General features: G+C 30.0%; 1 protein-coding gene across 1 annotated transcript in view; it reads right to left on the reverse strand.

The window, feature by feature from the left end:
* Positions 1-5,906, reverse strand: part of LOC131845813 (G-protein coupled receptor Mth2-like) — a 73,505-nt gene extending 67,599 nt beyond the window's left edge. Inside the window, exon 1 of the mRNA XM_059194940.1 lies at positions 5,400-5,906. Coding sequence (XP_059050923.1) covers positions 5,400-5,900 — 501 coding nt within the window. The 5' untranslated portion in view covers positions 5,901-5,906. The remainder of the gene's footprint in view (positions 1-5,399) is intronic.
* Positions 5,907-13,276: the final 7,370 nt, after the last annotated feature.

A 13,276-nucleotide genomic window follows, 5' to 3' on the forward strand; every position in this document is an offset into this window, starting at 1 on the left:
TGTAATTATAGTTAATTGACTACGTTTGTTATTCAAACAGATAAACATATCTGTAACATATCATATATATATATAAACGGATATGTTACTATACATAGTTGGAGAAAGGAAACTAATTACTTTAGTAAAAAAAATCAATACGTTATTTAATTTTTGTTTTAATTTAATCTTTAATCAAATATTATATGAAATATAGATGCTTCATTTATCTTCAAATTACCATACCAACACAAAATAGCGGTCCGTGAAAGATTGATAATAATATTTTTGGTGTATTATATGAACGTAATAGATAGAACTCAAAACAATTATTGTTAGAACTTTTGGTTGTTTCTCTGTACGTTCATGAGCGCTAATCTCAGAAACGTCTTAATCGAATTGAATATATTGTTTAATAATGATCACTAAAAATTAACGTATTGTATTATTCCTATTAATTTACAAGCAAATAGGTTATGCGGGTTCGAAATCAAAGGGCTTAGCTGGTTCATTCAAATAAATAAATTTTACATTATGTGAGTAAGTCTAACGAAATTGAGTAATGTTTCAAAGTAAATAGGCACTAGGTACTAAAACCTACAACACGATTGGTACATTATTTACAGGAAATAAAAGGTATTAATATATATACTCAGGCGATCACTGAATAAAGCTATCGATTTTTGCTGAAGAATTCGCTTCGTCGCTCTTTATGATTAGGGGACGGCGCCGCGTACAGATAATTATTTTGGTTCGCCCTATTTCAAAAGCAGATGTTTGATACACTAAAACCAACCCTCCTTTTTACAGTTCTATTCCAAAGGGGATCATTATCAAGCTCCAGTTACGATTTTCTTACTTTCCATAATGATTTGCACGCGCGTCATAATAAAGAATTTTAAGAGATAATTAAGTATAATGGTCTTTTACGCGAAAAAGTTCAAACACCAAATTGAAATGCGAAGTGAATTTCATGAGTCATAATCATGGGCTTTGTGTCACGCAAAGAAATTATATTTTTTTCGACTCGTAAATTCGTGTAATAATGTCGGTAATGAAGATAAAGGTACAAATACGATGAACGATCCTATTTCACGTCACATTGAATATAAGTATATTTAATACCTACAATGAACCATACTAATATTAGAAATGCGAAAGTGTATCGGTATGTCTGTTTTTTATAGGTACAAGTCACGTCACGACACGTTACATTAAACAGCTGAAAGAATTTTAATTAAATTTGACGTGAAGATAGATGATATCACTACGACAGACATAGGCGACTTTTCTATCTCAAAAGAAGCGGATGAACTGACAGGTAACAGTTTGTACTTTATAAAAAATATTTTGTGTATGTTCTATGGAAGAGCATTTTCATAGAGACTACAGCTTGATATATGACGACGAGCATGTGCCGACGAGCATCATACTGCCGTGATCTGGGCTGTTTGATTCCTGTATCCACTACCAGGAGTCGAACTCATACTGCATTTAGACTCTTCAAAATCAAAATCAGGCTGGCAACAGCCGGTTCAAGACTAACATTAAATTCAAATATTATAGCAGACAATAATATCCACTAGACTTAGCTATTCGGTGAAAATCAATCAGACACAATTAGTGTAGCTACATATGGATGGACACCAGTTCGGATATCGATTTGCGTAAAATATCCGGTTGATTAGCTCTCGTCACTACCTGCGGGCGGAGGGCGTGCCGCGGTCACTGCGATAGGTGAATGAATACCCAGTTACTAGATAGGTACGTGACGAAGTTCGTTATTGAGTTTATTGGCAATTTAAGGCCAGGATAGATTAGAAAATTTATAGTGGTAAGAGAGAATATTCATCAGAAGACATATATACACTGTTCTAAATATTAACTATTCAAATACACATGCTACAATCATCATAGCTTTAGCAAGCTATTATTAAAGATAGCCAAATATTTATCCGTGTAAGTAAGTTTTATAGGTAAGGAAAAAATTGCCCCTTTTTATTACAAAAATTGCGCGGATGAAAGAGTATGAAATTCGCCACATTGTTTATATAGACAAAGTTAGTTATATATATATATATATAGTTTATATTTTAATTATATATAAAAAATACAAATTAAATTAATAAATCAAAATTACACACACTATAATGTATTTGACACACAGACGCATAGAAGTCTTTGACAATAGAACCATGATGATGTTCGAACTTATAATTTAAATAATTATGATAGAATTTCGACCATTGGGTGAGTAATATTAGTAAATATATCTATTAAGACAACTGTTACATTATGTGGATACTACATTACAATCCCAAACAATACATTACAACACTACATACGGATTGTCGGAAAATGTTGTGGTACAAGGAACCCTCGACTTGACCACGTTTCAGCCAATATGTGTGAAATAAATAGAGCCGATGAAAAGTAATTTATAACTTAATAATTATCTACTTTTCAAATTACGCCGATTTATAAAAACTAAAAAAAATATTACTTTACAGCCTAATAATGTAGCAACTTATGTTAGCCCGGATGGGGTAGTTACCAAGAAGTATATTATCAAGAATGTGATCCTGAAGGAAAGTGGGAAACTACCATGTAGGTATAAAAGATATTCATAATAATATTCGTTTATTGCAAAATATACAATATTTATTTCCACCGGAACTATGTTAAAAATCGATAGAGCGATCTCCGTCTGTCAGAATTATTATTTCCTGTGAATTATATTTTAAAAAAATACGCCTGTAACATAAACGATACGATACTCACAATATTCCAGGAAAAATAATAGTAGACGTATTGATTTCAAATTGGTTTTAATATGATGCTAAATTGGTTCTCCGCTATACATCATTGAAACGATATATGTTGATCGATAAGGTCAAATTCATCATCATATAAGTATATAGGTACGTAGTTAATAAACGCAGTAACAAGAAATTTCGACGAAATAACTGGTATCAATTGGTCACCTAAATATAGAGAGGTAGACTCATGAAATGAACGGATGATATTAAGTATCTTATTTACTTAATAATTAAATAAGTACAAACTATCACTGATCCAATTTCGTTTAAATACGCGGTCACAATTATTTATTGTACAAATACTGTACAAAACTTGTCGTATTGTTATAATATTCTCATTCTATATCTGACTTAGTTTGAGATTAATCCACTATTGGTACCAATTCATCATTGTCGACTTTAGTTTCCGGACGTTTACGGGGCTTGGCTATATCGGCTCCTCAGGTCAAATTTCCAGGACGGACGATGAAACCAAACCAATAACTTTGTTTACGGGTATACAAATACACGATATTGTTATTTTTGTGTACTGTTTCATACTACATTAGATAAATGATGTATACGTTAATAATTGTTGACATCGTATATTAGAGTAACCAATTGACCTGTCTTCCCAACATATGTCCTAGTATTTGTAGTGTCTCCTAAATGATTTTAAACAAGGTCCAGGATTCTTAAATTTTAAAATTCGCGCTCCTCTTTTAAAAGCTAGTTTTCGAAACGTACAATTTTATTCAAATACTTTTATTAAAAATATGATTATTTTAATTACTTGATATTCATTTCACCAATAACTGCTGTAATGTCCTGTTTTTAAACTGGATTGTCCTGGCGTTTCCATCTTCAATACCTGGTTATTTAAACTTGGGGTTGGCAGTCCAACCTATATGCTAGTAGATGTATGTTGTTTAAAAGAAACAGACTAAGCATTGATTACAAAAATTATCAAAATTAATTCGAATTACAATCTTCTTAAATTTTTCACCTTAACAGTGCGATATGGTGAACACTTAACACGTCGACATCTTAATTCAATGTGGTGGATTACGTTGTATTAAAATATTCTCGTTAAAGTAGAGATCAAGCCTGTTGCCGTCTTTAGAATTAATTTTATTGGGTTTGTTATCATTTATGTAAATTATACATTTTGTGACATTCAGATTATTAGTATCAACATTAGTCAATGTTGAGTTTTACTACAATGGTAATGAAATTAATCACACTATACCTATTGAGATAAAGAATGAGTATTCCTTTTCAATTAGGTAGGTATACAAAAATTAATTTGAACCTTATTATCTCAAATTGTAAAAAGGTTCAAATATTAATTCGACTCTGCTACTTCAGAATTTTATACCTATTGAGTATTAACAATACTGTACTCAGGTCGCATAATAAATGATAAAAATTATATCAGGTACCTATAGACATATTGATAATATATTGTACTAACCTAGTAATAAATATTATATCACTAATATTTCTTATTCTTATCTTTATATAGTATGTATGGTATATAGTATGAAACAAGATCCCGCCACTTTCTGTATGCTTTGATCTTAAATTTAAAAAGTCATGATTCATACCACAGTTTACAATAGCTACTTAGCATAGTTTGTAAAAATTCTAGACTCATAAATCCTAAATCAAAAACTTTTTATCGAGTGATTACAGAATTTTCTATAAACAAATATATATTGGAATAAAATAAAAATTCTCATTGAAATACATTCTGCCTTTAGGAAACGAAGCTGGTTCAATCCCTAAAATCCAAACCAGTAAACCACGAAAACTTTAACCTCAGTACCATCTTTTAGGAACGTACCAGATAGTGGTTATCATTGTTGATATCATAATCACGGCATTGTATACAAATATAATTAATATATTGTCCTAATCTCCTAAAGTGACAAATAATCTATATGTATAACAGAAATAAATGGGTATTTTAGGTAAATAAAGTATAGGACACCGTTTACATGATGAACTTCTCATATACGAGTAACTATCTGAATCATCAACAATATCTAGATGTTGATAGCTAGACGGTAACTGATAACTGATAAGAAATAAAATAGATAGGTATAATATATGTATGTATGTAGTAAATTTTACTAGTTCACATAATATTCTAATATCATTTCGTAATAGTTTAAGTACTTAAACTACTTGTTTGTGGAGATTTACATTAATGGTCGTTTGATAACGTGATAATGTGTAGTATCAACATAGGTGTAGTGTATGACAAAATAAATATGACCGACATAATGCCAATAATCAACGAGTTGGTAAAATTATCTCTCTGATAAGGGACGATGAAAGCCAAATCGCTGTGGAAAATATTTTGCTCCTTCCGTGTCGTGTCGCAGTCTTATGATACGATCTACATACAGCCGGCGCGAAAATATTTTTAAAACAATGAAGGGCATTCACTTTTATCAACGCATCGTCGCCCGAGGGGAAATTCTGAAAAGGTACCGTGAATAGGATTCCCCAGGCAACGCCGGCAGGCTATCAGTTCAGTGAATGGCTATTAACCACCTCGGGCGACGATAACGTTGAAAGGAGCTGTTGTGCAGTTTGTTTGTCCTCACTAATTACCTCGTCCTCGAGTTGCTGCAGGTTCATCGGCGGGCTTACGTCCCGTACCTCCTCCACAACGGGATACGCACTCTCACTCACTACACTGACATTCACGCCGTGTCCAGCCCCCTCGATTTCATCCCACGGCACATCGTCATTATATATCTGCACATTCACCAATCCACTACCCGAGTGGAACCTCCACGGAAGATCAGTACCACTCTCCCGGGGTCTTCTCCTCTTATGTCTCACTTTGTGTCTAATGAACCTCCCGAAACCGCTTCCATACTCTTCCTCCAACATCGCGTTGTTCAGCGAATCCAAACTGACTTTCAGTTTATGGTTTGGGGTTTGAGTGGTAGTAGACGGAGGTTGGGTGGTTATAGGGTCTCTACTCAGGCCCTCAGCATCCCACAATTGTATTCTGAGTATATTGTCGTGGGAGGGAATATAGGCACGCGTGGTCGTGAACGCGATCGCGACGAGCGCTACGACAAACGAACGCAACGAACGGTCCATCTCTCACGACGGGTGCGAGCCAACTGATCTGCTAGCGGCCGCCGACAATTTTCCCGCGTTTTCCGATAACGCTACAGCTACGAGCTTGAGGAACAACACACAATCGACATCAACGACTATTACCTGCCTGTTGATAACATCGGATATGCATTAGTGATAAAATATTTATATGTATTCTAATACTAATCGCGAAGGATACATAATAATATAAATAAAACAAAGTTTCCAACTAAATAAAATCTATTCGCATAAATTAACACAACTGTCGTGACAACTACAAATTATCGTTTTGTACTACAAATCTGAACTCATCGGTGTTTGTTTAATTATTGCACAGTTACTATATAGGTACAACAAATGCTTAATATATAACAATACATCCAGTGATACGTAAAATAGTGCCATTATAGTCTTGTACAGAATGGAAACATTAGGCATAAAAATGATGCAGTATCTTTAAAACTGATAAATAATCAAAATATTGTTCAGAAATTATTATTTTAAGGTTCGTCATTTATCACCATAGTGCAGTTTGTAAATAGTGTAACAAAGAAACGATAAATAGAAACAAAAATATCATTTAACAAAAATACGTGCATAAACTTTAATGCCTTTATATCATACTTATAGAAATAAATACCTACGGACACGAAAATAAATTACAAACATAATATAGTACTCGTTAAAGTATATATTTTCTATTGCATATATGTATATATTACATTATTATACACAACGTCAGTGAAGTGCGTAATTTATATTGCATATATGTATATATTACATTATTATACACAACGTCAGTGAAGTGCGTAAGTAAAAAATCTGTACATTTCAGCACTTGAAACGTTAAAATACTTATCTTGTAATGTGGTAATAATACGTGCATAAACTTTAATGCCTTTATAACATACTTATAGAAATAAATACCTACGGACACGAAAATAAATTACAAACATAATATAGTACTCGTTAAAGTATATATTTTCTATTGCATATATGTATATATTACATTATTATACACAACGTCAGTGAAGATTTATTAAAAATAGGGCACTCCCATTATCTATGTGGTAATATTGAAATAACAGTTTTACGTAAAGTAAAAAATCTGTACATTTCAGCAGAGAAATAAAAACGGTGCAAAAGAAAGGCTGATTATACTTTTGCGGTATAAATTAATTGTAGAAAATAATTAAATTGTTATTTTCTGATGTTTCAATTAATGAAGTAATAACCTAATAACTCGCTATAATTTCCATTCTGTATACAACATCGTTAATTAAAACAGTAACAATTTAGGTACATCGTTGATCATCTTCACCTTTATTCTATAGTTTACTCATAATACAAACTTTGTTATTAACATAAATTTTGCTAAATTGGCAAGTATAGGTAGATAATACAACAACAATAAATATATAAACCAATTAGAGATATAACAAAAAAAATATTTACGAAACAGTTTTATTTAGTATTGTAGTTTATTACAATTAATACAAATAAAACTAAGAATTTTAAGTACTCAATATAGATGTGCCAAATATCAAAATTATAATGCATTGTTACATTGAATTTAATGAGTAGTAAATAATTAAGAAACAAAATGCAATAAAAAATAATTGTAGCTATATTAGAAAAAATATAATTTAGGGAATATAAGTAATTCATACTGTAAGTCACCGCCTCCAAGATGTTCTTACAATATTGTAATACAAGCGACTTTCCAAATTTAGAGCGCTATCCAGATTCACGGAGGGCGGCCATTTCCCGAATCAAATACGGGCTGGAGGCCGCCCTTAGTAGGAAGAAGTGTTGCAAAAGGTCGCAGATGACCAAAGTACATATTTTCGTTTTCGTGTGTAAGGAAAGATTTTTCTTTATTTTAATTAAGGCAATGGCACTCGGTTCTCTGTGTCTACCTCGTAAGAGACCTAGGTTGAAAAATAGATAAATGAGTTTATTTTAAATACTCTTTGTGTGGTATTTATTTCAAAATGGTAGAGCAACAGATTGAAGTTAAATAATCGGTACAAGTCTAACAGCTATTTACCTACTACCTACTATTGAATACTTTTACAAAGTATGTTAGTCACATACATTATTACAAAATTTATTGTATCAAATATATAATATATATAGATTTTTTATTGATATACCTATCATTCACAGAAACGCATACTGTCTCTTTTAAAAAAAAAAAATATTCTGTCGCAAAAATGTGTAGCCATATTTTATGTAGATTTGATTTGAAATATAGGGATTACTAATTATGAATAAGTTTTGCTATGGGTTTCTTTTTTAAACGCGTGGAGGCGGGAAGAGTTTTACCGTTTACTAAGTTTTATGTATAGTAACGGTATTGAGTAAAACATAATTCTGATTGTCAAAAAAATTACTTATTTAAAAATAACATACTTAAAAATTTTTAGAAAACTGATGACTAACTGAATGTCTGTAATGTAATTAATTACTGTAGCAACGTGACAGTTATTTAAAATCAACAATATATAAATTAGTATTAATTTGTAACAATATTTGGTGTAAAATAATATACAAAAACAAATGTAGTCACAAAAGTTTTAATTAAATTACCTACTGAGTTTAGATTGAACGATAAATATATATGAATCACATGCAAATCGGTGGTTTTATCATTTTTGTTTGTTATATACATGTATAATAATTAGAAAGATAATTAATTTAAATCAAAGAATAAAGACGACCGGCATTATCGTCCTTGTAACAATTTAGCTATTATTTTATTCATACTAATGAGCATTTGGTGTTATTCTCTAATTGTAAGCCTGTCTTATTTTATTGTGATTGGGTTTGGCCTTCATTTAGTTAATAACTATTGTTATTGATTTTTTCCATTACAAAATAATTTAAACAGTTATGAGTAGTTTGTAATGTTTTATGTTTTTCTTTATTTTTCTAAATATATGTAACTACAAGATTTTATATTTTTTATACATGGACTCGTAAACCTCGTAAAACTTTACCTTGAATTCGGCTTTAGTAATATTGGTCTACTTGAATCTCATTACAATACAACACCAATAGTAAATATATCACAACACTACACTAACTACAATTATTGTCTTCTATACCATTTTTGAGCCCAAAATAAATAACTAGCCTCCCACCATTACAAAACCTTTACTTAATACTTCCATTGGTCTTAAAGACAAAATATAATCAATAGATAATGATTAAATATAATGATGACGGTATAGTGATGCTTGTTTAGTCCCTAAGTTATAAAAATAACAACAAATTATTGTTATTATACGATTAACTTGATAATCATACAATTGACGTTTTTTCATAAAACAATTATAAATTGATATACTGGAAAAAATAAGTGTAGAAAATAGTGCCTGTGGTTGACATTTGTTTAAGTTAATGTAGTCCTTACTGAACGTAAATGCCTCTCACAGGATCATGCTCAGGGTAACCACAATCATTTATAATTTTAGAGAGGATATGGACATTTACAAAAAGAAAATAATAGAAAAATGTAATTTTGGCATTTGTAGTTTTTCGAAAATCTCATGATACTTAATTTTATAATAGTAGATATATAAAATATAACTAATCAACTGTGCATTGATTCTCACTAGCATTTAAGTACACGTTTTGACATGGTAAGCATAATTATTTATTGTAATAATAAAATTTTTAATATATTACTATTATATTGCAAGTTACAAGTTAGGGTCCCGTCAAAAGACATCTAGAAATCCATTATTAGGATTACTTTTAAAATTGTACAAATAAAACCAATTTATCCTAATAAGTCTTAACCATAAACGCCAATTATTTTAATTCACTTCCATAAACCGATTTCTTTCTCAATAAGCAATTTAACAATGAAATATAACATTTATCTATTCTAAATAGCCATGCTAGGTACAAAATATTACACATTCAAATACAAAGATTTCAAAATAAAGAACATCCCTTATTTTATAGTAAATCGTAGTAAACAGAAAATGAATCACGGCGCCATAAATAATATGGTACATCTCAGCGTTTGACTTATGCAAAGACCGATTGACCTTTGATAATATTTTATTGATTCAAATACAGGTTGGTAATCTCATTTTAAAAAAACTATTAACACATTGCTTTGATTTTAGAGAGAGAGAAAAATACGATTATTTCGTTTGGATTTAGTAAATAACTCATCGAAATAGACGTACAAAGCAGTTTTCTAAACTATATTAGTTCTGAATTTTAGAGTATAGAATTTTATGGATATATTTAACACAAACGATAACATGATAATATAGACATTAACAAAACAGCATGACAATAATTACATCGACTCACAGACGGTCGTAAAATCACCATTACCTGCAGCTACGACTTTCTACCAACATTACTAAACGATCTTATGAGTTATAAATATATATGTAACATACGTACGACGCTCCAGGTGACGAGACTTCAGATATCGACACGTGTCGCAAGTAACACTTTAGTCTTCCTAGAATAAGCCAAAGAATTACCAAATACGCATGTTATACCAAAGGTTATACCAAACCAATCTCTAAAGGCAATACATTTTTTATATCAATATAAAAAGTACCTATATTATAAGCAACGTCTTGTTATCTACACATTTGTTTACAAGTGGCAAGCTCTTTATATTATTATACATATAACTATCCTACCAATTGCACTATAAAAAACACATTGTACTAATATAATCACTCAAAGAAAATTCTTATTTTATTTACATAGTGAACTGATGTATTTTTTAATCTACTTGCATTAATAACGGGTTCAATGAAACTTGAAGAACAAAACAGTTTAGGAAAGAATCATTAATCATACCTTTAAATAGGTATCTGGAATGTTCAACGGTAATGTAAACCCTAATGGACAAGATAAGAAAATTGCTTTTGATTTTTTTTCGTAAATACATATTTAGGACACAATAATTTAGCATAAGCCAACTATAATACAAATTTATCTCTACATATAGCTTATCTACATAAGCATTGTGATGCCCTAGTGGAAGTTTGGTCCATTATTGTGATATACAGATAATATTAAAGTACAAACACTAACTCTACTTCCTACTGAATTAAGTGTAATATAGATCGCCAAATTCAATATATAGATGAATTTAAATATTGCAATAAAATAATTAAAATAAATATTTGTGATTTAATTTCATTATTAATGTCGAATGAAATGTCCATGCGCCTGTATCGCATAAGTAACCTAATTTTAAAAATTTTGTTATTTTAAGTTTACTCTAATAAGACTATTCTCAAAAAAATAGTAACAAAAGAATGAGTTGTGCTCACAGAGAAAAAAAAATATCTAAATTCTACTTAAATTATTTTTCTACGAAAATAGACGTTTAGTGAATCTCATCAAGTTAATCAGGTACGCACTTAAATTACTTTGCATTACCATTATCACTATATTTTTCAAATAGTCGTTAACTAATTACTTGTTGAGAAAAAAACTGTACGCTTCAATTAAAAATAAATATGTATAATCTATATTTTGAATGTAGCAACAACATCAGGTATTTACTGTATTATCTTTATATGTAAGGAACGTATTAATACAAATATTACATTATCATTAACAAATTTGTATTTACATATTACATAGTGCATCATGTACAGTATTTAAACAGTATATAGTAATACATTTCGGCACATATTACATACAATATGATAACTTGCTGTGTAAATGTGCCGCAAGTATATTTACTTAACAAATTAACATATCCAACGTAAAGGGTTCCGTAGCAACACTTACACCTTGCCCTATTCACTTTTACTTGACATTTAACGTATGAATGTCAATGTTATTGCCAAGCAAATGTGAGTGTGATGCAATATTAAATGTTCATATACTTTAAACCTACAAAACACATCTTCATTGTTCAATATTAGACATGAAAAGGTATATTAAGCCCATTGGTTTTATATACAATTCGTGTTATTATGTAATACGCATTGTTTATATTGTTAACCGGGTCTTAACATGAATCTTTTTATGGTAAATAATTTTAAAGATCCAGTTTAAGATTTAGTCAATATAAATAATGTCATATATTTCAAAACATGTGTAAATTACTTCTTTTTAAATGTACATTGTGTTACACATTATTATTATAGTTAAACGGGTTTTACCACGAATAAGCTGACTAGTCTGAGTCAGTTCGTGACCATTACTAGTGATACCTAGTCGAAGAGGTGCATACATACATACCTTTATTTACCATAAAATTAATGGTGGTAACCCGTTTAACTATATAAATAATGTGTAAATTTCGTCTGTATCAAATAATTATATGGTATTAGCGCATCAGGCTAACAGATCAAAATTGAATCGAATAGATGAAATACATGCAATAACGAACTTTATTTTGTACTGTCTAGATTCATTTCACAGATATATATATAATTTTTAAAACAACAGCACAAGTTATTGGGCATATACTACGATCACATTAGTGGTCAGTATGTATATAGGTATATTGAAGAATAACATAATGGCAGTTTATGAAAATTAACAACACAGTAATGCGAATATGGCTTATAAAATATATAATACATTTAATTTTAATTAAAGTGATCAACCATGAGTTGAGTGAGAATAATGAGTTAGTGTAGTTTAATTAAAACAGTACATATATTTTCTTAGTCCTAGTTGTAACTAACGTTTACTTCACTTTCCATTTTTAAGTAATAATGTTATATACAGTCGATATTACTCATATAATACTTTAGATATGTCATTGCAAAAGTCATGTCTACTTCACTTCAAATTGTACTATTCACTTTGATGTGATGTAATTTATAGATTGCCTCTAAGTCATTAAGTACCGTGCATGTGTTTAAACTACCAATATAATATATAAAAATAACATGATTCTTTTATTTTATGACCAGCATATTAACCCTTATATTAATTACGCTAAGGTTTATTGTAGTAATGTTGTAAATGTAGACGATTTAATCATAAGTTGCCGTTTGAAGCGACAATAAAATGGATTTGCGTTGTAACTTACGAAATAATAACATACCTAACATGTATGGCATTGTTTTAATAATGTGTTGCTTTTAGCTACAGCGTGTATCACCTACATTTGTAAAAGCTTAACTAACATTATATATTTTTGTGACGAACGTATATTTGTAACAAATTTTTAAACACAACACGATCTGTACATAAATGTTTCTATTATAGCCGTTTCGTAAGGTTAATATAATTTATACCTATATATTTATTTGTTTGATAGAATCCAATATCTGAACTCATATTTATGTACAACGCACGTACGAAACAATATTAATTTTACTAATTTCATAAAGAAAGCGAAATTAATATTCTAGGCATTT

This window comes from Achroia grisella, unplaced genomic scaffold (assembly GCF_030625045.1).
Source record: "Achroia grisella isolate CSIRO2021 unplaced genomic scaffold, CSIRO_AGI_Agris_v1 utg109, whole genome shotgun sequence".
Taxonomy (NCBI): domain Eukaryota; kingdom Metazoa; phylum Arthropoda; class Insecta; order Lepidoptera; family Pyralidae; genus Achroia; species Achroia grisella.